The sequence below is a fragment of the Stegostoma tigrinum genome, chromosome 16, assembly GCF_030684315.1.
Source record: "Stegostoma tigrinum isolate sSteTig4 chromosome 16, sSteTig4.hap1, whole genome shotgun sequence".
In the NCBI taxonomy this organism is placed as follows: Eukaryota; Metazoa; Chordata; class Chondrichthyes; order Orectolobiformes; family Stegostomatidae; genus Stegostoma; species Stegostoma tigrinum.
Window position 1 is genome coordinate 3,569,949 of NC_081369.1, and position 13,905 is coordinate 3,583,853.

Consider the following 13,905-nt stretch of genomic DNA (forward strand, 5'->3'; position numbering starts at 1 on the left):
GGGTCTCCAGAACATTATCTGGGTCACTGAATTAACACTCCAGTGAAAATACCACTAGGCCATTGTCTCCCCTGATGTTAGATGTGGTTGATTATATTGATGATTGCACAGAGTTCGGTTGTACCATTTGCAACTTCATGGATGTTGAAGCAAACTGTGGTGGCATACAGTAAATTTACAGAACATTCAGATTTCAACCAATAAGTGGCTAGTAATATTTGTGATACACAAATTTTCTCCAAAACTGGTTAACCTAACCAACACTATTTGACAGTCAATGGTATTAACTTTGTAAAATCACCCATTGACTGCCTGGGCTTACCACTGACCATAAACTGACGGGAAGAGCCATATAAGTCCAGTGGCTACAACAGTCAAACGGTGAGAATTCTAAACAGCATTACTCACCTCTTGAATCCACAGACCCCTTCCACCCTCCATAAGACTTAAGTCATAAGTAAGATTGAATATTTCTCACTTGCCTGGTTGAGTGCAGCTCCAACAACATTCACGAAGCTTGGAACGACCCAGTTTAAAACAACATGATTGGCCCTAGATCCATCACCTTCAAGACTCAGTCCCTGCACTATTCGCAGATGGTGATGACAGTGTGTACCATATACATCATGCACTGCATCACCTCAATAATACTTCTTCGACAGCACCTTGCAAAACCCATGGCCTGTATCATGTAGAAGGACAGGGCAGCAAGTGCAATGGAAACATCACTGGCACTACTATCGCCATTCCTTACAGTTTCTAGGTCAGAATCTTGGAACTCACTGCCTGACAGCACTGGGAGTGTCTCTGTAATATGTGTACTGTAGTGGCTCAAGGTGATAGCTCGCCACACGTCCAAAAGAACACTTGACAATCAGCATACTGCCCTTACCCGTGATATTCACAGCCCATGGAGACAGTTATGGAGATGGATAGGTAGATAGGTGGAGGGAGAGGTATCACTGAGGAAGCGGGAAAGCTGCAGAAGGGCTTGGACAGGATAGGAGAGTATGCAAATAAGTGGTAGATAGAATACAATGTCGGAAAATGTGAGGTTATGTACTTTTCGTTACGCACTTCGGAATAGAGGTGTAGACTATTTTTTCTATTGAGAAAGGTTTTGGAAATCCGAAACACAAGGGGACTCAGGACTCCTAATTCAGGATTCATTTAAGGTTAACATGTACTTTTACTTGGCAATTGCAAAGGCAAATGCAATGATAGTACTCATTACAAGAGGCCTAGAATAAAGAGCAGAGATGTACTGCTGAGACTGTATCAAGCTCTGGTCAGACTGCAACTGGAATATGGAGCAGTTTTGGACCCTGTATCTAAGGAAGGATATGTTGGCCTAGTGGGGGCCCAGAGGAGGTCTACAAAAATTATCCTGGAGAGGAAGGTCTAGTCATATGCGGAGTGGTTGAGGACTCTGGATCTGTACTCAATGGAGTTTAGAAGGATGAAAGGAGATCCCATTGAAATTTACAGAATACTGAGAGGTCTGGATGGTGTGCGTGGGGAGAAGTTGTTTCCAGCAGTGGGAGAGACTCGGGCCCAAGGGCATAGCTTCAGAGTAAGGGGAGATACTCAAGTTGTGGGATGAGAAGGAATTTCTTCAGTCAGAGGGTGGTTAATCTATGGAGCTCATTGCTGCAGCAAGCTATGGAATTCAACTGAGTATATTTAAGACAGAGATAGATAGGTTCTTGATTCGTAAGATGATCAAGAGTAATGGGGTGAAGGCAGGAGAATGGGGTTGCGAAACATATCGGCCATGAACTAATGGGCAGACTGGACTGGCCTAATTTTGCTCCTGTGTCTTAAGATCTAAAGAAACAATTTAAAAAATGGCAGACTGAAAAAAAATGTTGTTGCATTCAACTTCCTGCAGAAACAAAACAGCATTTACGCTTTCAAAGTCTCATCTTCTTGGAAGCAAACACATTAAGAATACAGTGAGAACTCTCCATGTGATCTAAAGTATTTAGCAAACGCTCTGCAGCTGTCTAAATGGCTGAATGAGACATCACATCAATGACAACTCCCATTGTGTCGTGGATATGTGTACCTTTCTCTCGTTGGCCTCAAGAGTCATAGTGGGTGGATCCACAAGGTAGGTGGCAGCTTTTGTGTCATGCTCAAAACAGAAGGAAACCTCGGCCACCACAGGTGAAGTATTCATTATTCTGATATTTTCCCTGTTTTCTGGGTATTGACCCTCCTTATACCTAAAATCAGAAAAATAACTTTAATTATATGACCCTTACAATTGATTGGGTCACTTTTTCCCCTTTTCTAATATTTTTACTTTCTTACACACTCCTGCAACCAAAGGTTCTAAGGTATCAATTCCTTAGAAATGCGTGCCTTCAGTAGCATTCCTTGTGTGATTCTGGATGGTGAGGATAGTCAGTTCACTCAATCGTGGAAGGCATCTTGGAATAAAAGGGACAGGTACAGACAATTCTGCCACTTGGCCATTTGATCATTGGCTAATCTATATTGTAATATATTCACTTAGCTTTATCTCTAACAATTAAAATACTCACCTAACGAAAATATCAATTTTGTATTTGATGGTTTCAATTAACCTAACTTCATTTGCTGTCCAACAGAGAGATCCATTTTTCCACTGCTATTTGCATAAAGACAGCTGAAGAAATAGGAGCACACTAGTTCATTAATGTCCTTTGGGGAAGGGAACTGCCATCCTTACCTGGTCTGGCCTGCATGTGACTTCAGATCCACAACGTTGTGGTTGACTCTTAACTGCCCTCTGGGCAATTAGTGAAGGGCAATAAATGCCACCTAGTCTGTGATGCCCTCATCCTATGAATGAATTAACAAAAAATTCCAAACACACAATACAACTGCTCAATAACCTAGCATTAATAATAGTTTCACTCCCTTGCCCTGCAATCCCCACTTGGGAAATGAATTTCTCTTATTGAATAATTTAATCACTTTAAATGTCTCACCTAGATACCCTTAATTTATACAGCCATGTGACTACTGTTGTTGCAAAAGCAGTCCAGAGATTTGGAAACTTGCAGCGAATAACTGACCTCCTGTCTCTTCAGAGCTTGTCCACTATCCTCAAATCAGGACTGTGATGGAACATTCTCCACTGGTCTGAACGAGTGCAGCTCCAACAAAACTCAAGAAGCTCAACACCATTCTGGACAAAGCAACCTGCTTAATCAGCACCCAGTCCATCATCTTAAGGAAGCGCTGTCTTCACCAGAAACACACTGTAGTAGTGGCTTGTACTATCTACGAAGCTCACTACAGTAACTTTTCAAGGCTCATTCAACAGTACCTTTTAAATTCCAAAAGAAAAGATGATGTTATCAGGTACATGGCAACATCACCACCTAGAAGTCACCCTACAAGACACATAGCATCCTGAGCCAAAACAGAAATTGCTGGAAAAGCTCAGCAGAGCTCTTCCAGTAATTTCTGTTTTTGATTTTGATTTAAGGCATCCGTAGTTCTTTCAGTTTTTAGATACCTCCTGATTTGGAATTATATTGTATCAGAGATAATGGAAACTGCAGATGCTGGAGGATGCAAGACAACAAAGTGTGAAGCTGGATGAACACAGCAGGCCAAGCAGCATCTCAGGAGCACAAAAGCTGACGTTTCAGGCCTAGACCTTTCATCAGAGAGGGGGATGGGGAGAGGGTTCTGAAATACATAGGGAGAGAGGGGGAGGCGGACTGAAGATGGATAGAGGAGAAGATAGGTGGAGGGGAGAGTACAGGTGGGGAGGTAGGGAGGGGATAGGTCAGTCCAGGGAGGACGGACAGGTCAAGGAGGCAGGATGAGGTTAGTAGGTAGGAAATGGAGGTGTGGCTTGAGGTGGGAGGAGGGGATAGGTGAGAGGAAGAACAGGTTAGGGAGGCGGGGACGAGCTGGGCTGGTTTTGGGATGCAGTGGGGGATGGGGAGATTTTGAAGCTTGTGAAGTCCACATTGATAACATTGGGTTGCAGGGTTCCCAAGCGGAATATGAGTTGCTGTTCCTGCAACCTTCGGGTGGCATCATTGTGGCACTGCAGGAGGGCCACGATGGACATGTTGTCTGAGGAATGGGAGGGGGAGTTAAAATGGTTCGCGACTGGGTGGTGCAGTTGTTTATTGCGAATTATATTGCCATTTTTTGTTGTCTCTGGGTCAAAATCATGGAACTCCCACCTTGATATATGCCACATGAACTACTGTACATTAAGAAACAGATCATCACCTCCATCCAAATGGCATTTCAGATGATGCAACAGAAACATTCCCTGACGGCATATCTCATGCAACACAAATGAAGAAAGAATCTCAGTGGAAATCCGACCTCATCTACAAAGCCTGTCCTCATAATTTTGCAGAATCAACACCATTTCCAAGGTCATTATGAATTGCAACCAAGCCTGATTTTACGCTCTCCCAATTATTGTGTCGGCTTTTCAAAAAGCAGAAAATGTTAAAATTAATTCTGAGGATGTTGGTATCACTGGTGGTGTCTTTGATTTCTCTAGACTGAGTTCGACATCAAGGATAGTGAATGTTTTTTCCTCCACAGGGACATTAAGAGGATTAAGCTGTTACTGACAAGAACATAAAGAACATGAGAAATAGGAGCTGGAGTAAATCACACAGCATGTCAGATGTATCTCACCATTCGAGATGATTGACTGACTATCTCCTCATTTGCACTTTGCCATTCATTCTCCATATCCCTCAATTTGCCAAGAGGTTAAAAAAATTATCTAAATTGGCCTAAACATATTTAACAATGGGATATCCACAACTCTCTGGAATAGAAAATTCCAAAGGTTCTCTATTGAGTCTTGCCAAGGATCTTCCAAGACTCACCACATGAAAACAAACTAATGTCCCTATTTTTTCCTGAGTTATTTAAGGAGGTACTCTGGAGATTATTCTTTATTTTCCAGGGCAATCCTGGAGAGTTAGCAACCTTAGCTCCTGATTAACAATTGTACTGTTTCACTCTGTTACTTGCCTTTCCCTTGTTAGTCCACAGAGCAGTGGCCCAAACTGAAATACTCCTGTGTTCATGATGTACTTCTTGCGAGGAATTTCTTCTTCCTTCACGCTCTTCTTCCGATGTCGAAAGACAACACTGGGAAATAAAGCGAAGATAAAGACAGATGGCCATACAAGGCAGACGCTCCAGCTAGCAGAAATTAGCTTGGCTATCTAAGAGATACTTACTGTCACAGAACCTTGGGATTACTTTGTGCAACATTATCACTTGCTTTTATGAAGCTTCACCTGTGATTTTGACGACACCAGCCATTTCCAAATCAGTGCTTTTCTTTCTCGTGACATCTTTACAAAAGTAATCATTAAGTATTTCTAGTATTTTCCATTTTTCACAAATTATTCCACCACTCTTATCACTTCAGAGATTTTTCTGTAATGATGCTTTCACTGTTTAACATACCTTGCTTTCCACTTATGATGACCACTTTGACTTAGCCAGTCAGCATAATTCCATAACCCTCCCCACTAAGTTCCCTTCTTCTTTGCCTTTGGGCGATAAAAAAACCTTACATTTATATAGCATCTTCTATAGCCTCAAGAAATGTTTATTTTAAGGGATTCTAAAAAGAGGAAAGAGGTTAGATAGGCAAAGTTTAAGGACAGCATTTCAGAGCTTAGATTCTAGGCAATTGATGGCACAGCCAGCAAAGTTGGAGTAATTAAAGTCATGGATGTTCAGGACATTTGAAAATTATTATGCCGATTGTAGACCCCAATCTGCAAGTGTCTACACTTCAAAAGCACTTCACGGTTTTCCTAAGGGGAGGCCTGCACAGTCACTACTGCTGCCTGAATTGGAAAATTACCCAGATGTCGTTGTATGTGAACTACCTTGACCTCCACTGACGCCTGACTCAAGTCCAAGTTAGAATCATGGATACGCTTTAGTAACTGAATTGCTTTTGTGAATGAGGGTCTGCATTTACAACGAGACCCTAATTGTTTAAATTGAGATGAAATGCGAGGAAATTTGGTGCATCTACCTCTTTTTATTGATTATAGAATCTGACTTAGTGGGTATCGCATTAATGTCTTCCATCTAACGTGTTTAGGCTGGGTGCCTCAGATAAAACACAAGCCTACTCTTCTTAAAGGTAGCATCAATGTTCTTGTTTAAAAGTAAGTAACAGTAAATGGCAAGAAAGTGAACACAAGGGCAGGAAGGTTTCCATGTTAGGAGGTGCACTGTTGGTGCCATTAGTGCTGGAAATGGAAACAGGAAAGACACCGTAATCCTGCAGAGATCAGGAAACCCTCGAGGACCATCCTCAAAACATCACCCATATGCAACTGGACCGAAGGATAAGCAACAGTGCCACAATAAGTCTAATGACCACATATGGGTGACCAAGAACTGGCGGAATGAATTTTCTGGTGATATAGCCTATATACCACTGTCACTCATGCTATTCAATACACTATATCAGGAGCACGTGCCCAGCAGAACTTCCTGGAACTCAGAACTCAAGAATAACAACATCATTTTGCACTAATATTGTAACTCAATGTGAAAAGAAAAATTACAGGCACTTCACAGAGTCAGTACAAAATGGAATGTAACATCAGGTCACATAGGGAAATATCAGAGCAGATGATCAAACAGCATAGAGTCATAGAGGTCTACAGTATGGAAATAGGCCCTTTGTCCCAACATGCCCATGCTATCCAGTTTTCACAATTTAAACTAATCACATTTGCCTGCATTTGATCCTTATCCCTGCATATCTATCTCATCCAATGTACCTGCCTAAATGTTTCTTAAATGACAAAATTGTATCGACTTCCACCAATACCTCTGGCAGCCTGTTCCAGACAGTCACACCTTTTGTGTGAAAAACCTGGCCCTTGGGCACTTTTGTATCTCTCTCCTCTCATCTTAAACCTATGTCCTCCAGTTTTAGACTCCGGTACCCTGGTGAAAAGCTGTCCGGTATCTACCTTATCTGTGCCTCTCATGTTTTCATAGATCGCTAATGGGGGTCACCCATCAGCATATCCAAGCTTTCCTTATAACTCAAACCTTCCTGTCTAGATAACACCCTAGTAAATCTTCTCTGCATTCTTTTTCGTCTAATAATACGTTAGAAATGTACTTTCAGGAGTTCCAAAAGGAGGAAGGAAGGTGAAATAAGCAGAGTTTGAGGCAAACATTTTAGAGCTTAGGTTCTACACAACCAAAGGCACAGCAAGCGAGAGGTCAGAATTTGAGAAGCACACATATGTCCAGACATATTATAATTGAAAAAGTCCTCTAAAATCAATTTGTAGGCAATTGGGTGCATAGTCCTATGAATAATACTGATACATGTCCAACAAGCTAAACCCTTGTTATTGAATGATAATTTACACATTTGCTGTCAAAAATAACAGTATCTAACACATCAGCTGGTTAGGCAGTGTGACAATCCAAGGTTTTCAGTGAGCTCGAGCAATATCATTGTGCATGTTTTAGTCCTGACTGAACGGGGCCATGCAGGAACCACTCAAAAGCACAAGGCACCCAATAGAAGTGGTGACGAGCAAGAGAACTGCCAGACTTTTGACTCTTAAGGAATCAGAAAGTCCGGTGGACAGTTTCAGTGAAGTTTCAAAGTAATGAGCAACCAAGTATTTCAATGAGGTCGAGATTCTACAAGACTTCTTTACTGCTTGCAGTAGTTCCTTCAGATTATTCTCTGCCAGGCTGGAATGGGGAAAAAAATGGTTCAGGAATACTGGTCATGCTAAACTGCCCCATTTACTTTCAGCAGAGCAAGAACTATCAAAACGATTATCTTTCCAAGCATAAGTCGAAAATTTTGGAACTTGTTTTGTGATATGCTCTGCTAAGTAAACCCAAATGAAAGAGAGAACATAACTTTTACTTATTCACAGGATGTGGTTGTCACCAACAAAACCAACAATGGTGCAATGCCAGATTAGTATGATTGGATATCATCAGAACTAACTAGAAAGTAGTGTATTATTACAAGAAAATCCAGGCTGTAAATAATGCTACAATTGGGTTGTTTTAAAAATGTATAATTTTATAATGGGCATCTGGTAGTGCAGCAGTAATGGTCCCTACTCTGAACTAGGAGATCTAGGTTCAAGACCCACAGCCCTGAAGGTGTGCCATAACATGTTGAAAGAAGTTGATTAACATAATTACATCCAAATAATTCTTGACACCAGTATGAGTGCTATGATCTAAAACATGACCCTGCTATCTCTCTAACCAGAAAAAAATCAAATAATTACAACACAAGCAAGTTATCTCATTAAGGAATTAATATGTACAATCATGATAATGTTGCCATGCTGACTGTTTCAAAGTTCATGAATGCTGCCCCGTAACACAAATCTTCCCTTTCACTTCAATACCTACCAGGGATCTTGACTTATAGTTGGGTATGTACTGACTCCTCTGCAGTACAATTTGTAACATCGTAGTGTGTTCAAGATTTCAAAGTTCAATGTCTGATCAAATATCCCACACTCTGTTGAACTAAAACACACTCGTAATGCAACTTCTTCCCCAGGTTGCACGATCCAGCGGTAAGGAGGAATTCTGCAGGGCAGATGATGATGGTGGATCAGAGGAAGCATTCATAAAGGTCAGATGAGACAAAGCATAACTTATAGCACAGCATATTCACTCAGACGATTCACTACACTGACCAGTTATTATTATTACCAGTTGTGGGTTGTCCCTAGTGTCCTAGGAAAAATGAGTAACCATGAATAGGAAAGAGAAAAGAGGGATGGATCATTCAGCCTGTTGACCTTGCTCTGCCACTTATGATGATCATGGCTGATTGAACACTTCCACACATTTATCTATACTATCCACATGACCCTTTATGCCATTAGTAATCAACAATCTATCAACCTCTACCAGGTAAAGACTGAGTTTCCACAGCCCTCTGGCTGCAGCAGTGGTTCCAAAGATTCCCAACCCTCCAAGTAAAAACAAATCCCTATCTCTTTACTGAATACAACTGGGTCATGCAGGAAACACCTGGAAGCCGAAAGGATCCAAAAAACATGGTGATGAGCAAGAGAATTTTCAGCCTTTCCACTCTCAATGAATCAGGAATTCTGGTCAAGATCCTTAAATAGTATCTTCTGGTTCCAGATTTCTCAAACAGGGGAAACATCTTATCTGCAACCATCCTGTCTGCTTTTTGTATGTTTCAATGACATCCTGTCCTTTGTAACTCTAGAGAATATAGGCCCAGTTTGCTCAATCCCAGTTCATAGGACAGTCGCTTAATCCTAGGATCAAGTCTGGGGAACATTTGCTGCATTTCCTGTATAATGTCTTTACTGAAGTAAGGAGACCGAAACTTCACACAGTACTCTAGCTTTGGTCTAATCAAGGTCATGTGCAACTGAAGCAAGACTTCACTGCCCTTGTATTCAAATCCTCTTGTAACAAAGGCTAACACTTGATAGCTTTCCGATTTCTTACCACCTAAGAAATATTCTGCACATTTGTTTTTTTTTCTGTCAAAGTGTACAACATTACCTTTTGCTCAAAAAATCCAATGAGATATATTCTGAACAGTACTAAAGTGTCTTCCATACATGATCTCATTATTGAGGGCTGTTATCAGTCTTAACATATTCCAGAAATCAAGGAAAGAAAAATACTGTGTGGCAGTTCTATGACACTAACATTTCCACCTTAGCAATCAACTGCATATTCAATCTCTCTAATGATCCCGTATTAGTGTCATCAGTTTATTTGAAACACAATCTGCTGAGGAACACATGGAGGAAAACAAATCAGTTGAGAAAGAGATCCGATGGCAGTTGCCATCTGTTGAATTGTACCTCATCAAAAAATAGATAGCATACCATCAGTTTAAGTGTACCCTTTATATTTAATATTTAGATTATATAACATCATTTTAGTATATTTATAGGAAAGGGAACTCTGTACCAATATAAATCTCTGCTGTTTGATGCAAATGGGATCAAGATAACTTACCTGGCGATACTTAAATCTTTCATTGTGTCCTCGACGCCACTGCTACGATCGAAGTCAGAAGGAGGTGAAGCAGCACCCACAAGAATCGAGGAGCGGGAATCACGTTGGGTTCTTTTATGACCACCAGACCTACGCTTGTCACGTTCCACATCCCCTTTTTCCTTTTTTGACTTTCCCCTATGCTGAACTTGTGGCTCTTCCTGGAGTATACAAAAAAAATTTACTTAACTTAAATAAAATAAAGAATATGTTGTTTACTTGTTCACAAGATGTACTTAACACCGACGATGCCAGCTTTTAAAATCCATTCCTATTTATCTTTGGAAAGGTGATTTGCTGCTTTCTTGAATGACTAGTCCTGTATGGTAGCTTCACCAGATTAGTACCTCACTTTTAGATATGACTGGTGTTTTTCCAGACATGTTCTCCCACATTCTTTAGTAAATTACAGTATGTCTACTTTTTTGATAAAAGTAGAACATTAAGGGATAAAATCTGAAAGAACTGTGGATGCTGTGAATCGGAAACAACAACAGAAGTCGCTGGAAAAGTTCAGCAAGTCTGGCAGCATCTCTGGAGAGAAATTAGAGGTAACGTTTTGGATTACGTGACCCTTTCTCAGAAATCATTTGGTCTGAGAAAGGGTCACTTAACCTGAAAAGTTAACTCTGATTTCTCTCCTCAGATACTGCCAGACTTGCTGAGCTTTTCCAGCAATGTTTGGTTTTGTTACATTAAGGGATAGATCAGGTCACGAGATTACAGATTATGGTTGAATGTAACTCCTTTTTCAATACTTTCTCAGATGCCCGGGTTTGAGTTATTTTGAAAGAACCCAGTTAGCTTACTAAGAGAGCCTCACAACACAATTGTGGGTGTCCTCGGTGTAAAGACTGAATATTTTCTTTAAAAGAACTGTACGGTGATCAATCATATCAATACTGCCATGAAGATCAGCATTTGTAACAAGTAGATTTGTGAGTTCACAAGGGTTTACTTTGCATTAGGCCTCCACCACCCACCGCAAGAACAATCCAGTAGACAAGTTCCTCATGGCTGAGTCAGTAGTGGTGACAGTGAGCCACTCTTCATAGTGGATATTGCAGAATATATTCTGCACGTCTGTTTCCTCCGATTGGTATTTAACATGGACAAATGCTAATTCAGTAAATAAACACAACAGGTGGTAAGTTTTTAAATTATTTATTCAGGGAACATGAGTGTTGCTAGCTAGGCCAGTAGTGATGATACAACACTAATTGTTCTTCAGGAAGTCGTAGTGAGCCATGGTCTTGAACTGTTGCAGACTAGGGGAAATGAAGGTGGGGTATGGCCACAGCACTGACAGGAACGCAGTTCCAGATTTTCCCCACTGATAGTGAAAGATTGACAATTTATTTCCAAATCATGATGGTTTATGTAAACCAGTGAAGTGTTTTCCCCAATACCTGTTGATTTTAGTTTTGCTCAGTCTTCTTGATGCCTCACTTGGTCAAGTGTGACCTTGATGTCAAGGGCAGTCACTCTCATCTCATCTCTGGAATTCAGTTCTTTTGTCCATCATTAGATCAAAGCTGTTATGGGGTCTGGAGCAGAGTGACCTTGGCAGAGCCCAAATTAGGCATCAGTGAGCGAGTTACTGCTGAGCAAGCGTAGCTTGATAGCACTGTTGATGATGCCTTCCATCATTTTGCTGTTGGCTGTGAGTAGACGCATGAGACAGTAATTGACTGGATTCACTTTGTCCTGATTTTTTTGTACATGAAATACCTGGGCATTCTTCCACATTGTCAGGAAGATGTCAGTATTGTACCTGTGCTGGAACAGCTTGGCTAGAGTTTCGTCTAGTTCTAGAGCACATGTCCTGAGTGCTATTGCTGGAATGTTTTAAGGGCCCACAGCCTTTGTTGTTTCTTTGGTAGCTTCTAAATACCACGAGGGCTGAAGCAGCTGATTAAGGTTGCCATATGTGATTCTGAAAACCTCAGGAGCAGGACAAGAAGGCACATCCACTTAGAATTTCTTGAAGATGGTTGTAAATGTTGTCAAGTCATTAGTTTTCACTCAGTTGGGCTGGAATAATTTAACCTAACACTATATCCACAACATCATTGTACCTGGATTTCCAAAGCTCCTTTCACAACTTCAGGTCATTCCAAATTATTTTATTTAATAAACTTAATGAAGGCTTTTTGAATTCTAGTCATTGTTACAATATAGCATGCTTTGCAGCCAATTTATGCATAGCAAGGTCTCAAAAAAGGCATTCTGACAAGAACCAAATTCTCTGGCTTGATGTGGCTTGAGGGTTACATATTGAGCAGGACACTAGGGAAAATTCCTTCTCGTCTAAATGTTGACATGTCTAGCCAATGTGCTCTCTTGCTGTGCATGGCCATAGGGCAGTCAGGATTATATTGTTACATTGAAAGAAACAGGTTGCTCACAATATTGATCTCAAGTGGAGATGGGCTGAGCATTAAACTCCAACGTCACAATCATGTATGGTGGGATTTGGAGCAGGCAAAACACAGCTGTGATTGGAAGAGCAGCGAGAATGATGGAGAATCTGTGTCCAGAGGATTAATGAGCTCTAGAGATGAAAGTATGCCGCAAAATGAGCAGGGCATCTCAAAAAGAGTGTTAGCAAAATAGACAGACGGGGATTCAAAGCACTGGGAGATTTATTGGATCCAAGAGTGTTTAAATGGGGCAAAACTGGGGAAAAGCTAATCTAGCTATGAGGGTAAGGCTAGAGCTGAAATGAATGAAAGGGATAAGCCTATGTAGCATTTAGTTAAGAATCCTTGATCAGGACAAGACTCAGAAATACTCCTTATTCAGCAGCTCTCAATGTCTCCAGGATACAATTCAGAACCCAATTACATAGAAAGGATAACACCAACTCTCAAGCACAAACCCAGTCGACAGATCCATCTCAGACACCTAAACACACAAAGCACCTGTGACAAAGTTGATCAATAGATTAAGTGCCAAAGAATGCTTTCTGATGGACAGATTACAATGCAGATTCAGTTGCTGAATAAATCAAGAATGGCCAATAAGCATCTAGCCTTATTATTTGATAATAAAATGTGAGGCTGGATGAACACAGCAGGCCAAGCAGCATCTCAGGAGCACAAAAGCTGACGTTTCGGGCCTAGACCCTCTCTGATGAAGGGTCTAGGCCCGAAACGTCAGCTTATGTGCTCCTGAGATGCTGCTTGGCCTGCTGTGTTCATCCAGCCTCACATTTTATTATCTAGGAATTCTCTAGCATCTGCAGTTCCCATTATCTCTAGCCTTATTATTTACTGAGTCACATTTGCCAACCTGGAAAATGCAGGTTAACTGAAGCTACATGAATAATTCATAGAAGATTGACCGGACTCTGTGAGTTTAATTTTATTATTTAACAAGCTGAATACATCTTGAATGTTGCTTATATGCTAAACTAATACTTTTAAGCTGTGTGAATCCTTCTGTCTCCCTTCACATTTCTCCTGGCAGTGGCTTGAATCAGGAAAAGGGAGCTAAAAGCCCAGGCATGGGATGCGTGTGGGGAGGGAAAAAAGAAAGAATGGGGGTTGGATGAGAATGGGATTTCTGAAGACAGAGAGAATGGAAAAACGTCGGCGAGGGTGAGGATTAAATATGTGAAGAGGAGGAGAACACAACCATGGAGCAGAGACTTAGAACTGAACAGCTGTCAGCAGATAAAGAAAGAGTCGCAGTAGGAGAGCTACATTTGTGGGACATTTGAGCAGAAGAAAAATTGGATTTGTGAAAAGAAGGACAGTGGGATGTACAAGTTGAGAGGGAACATGAGACATGTGAGAAGAGAGGTGATCACAGTGTATTAGGCTGTATATT

The 13,905-nt window shown here is 41.0% G+C and overlaps 1 protein-coding gene across 1 annotated transcript in view; it reads right to left on the reverse strand.

Annotated features, from left to right (window-relative positions):
* Positions 1-13,905, reverse strand: part of hydin (HYDIN axonemal central pair apparatus protein) — a 654,146-nt gene that overhangs the window by 158,055 nt on the left and 482,186 nt on the right. The window contains exons 48-51 of the mRNA XM_059651568.1: positions 10,033-10,232; positions 8,425-8,607; positions 5,014-5,133; positions 2,069-2,228 (exon numbers count right to left, since the gene is read on the reverse strand). Coding sequence (XP_059507551.1) covers positions 2,069-2,228; positions 5,014-5,133; positions 8,425-8,607; positions 10,033-10,232 — 663 coding nt within the window. The remainder of the gene's footprint in view (positions 1-2,068; positions 2,229-5,013; positions 5,134-8,424; positions 8,608-10,032; positions 10,233-13,905) is intronic.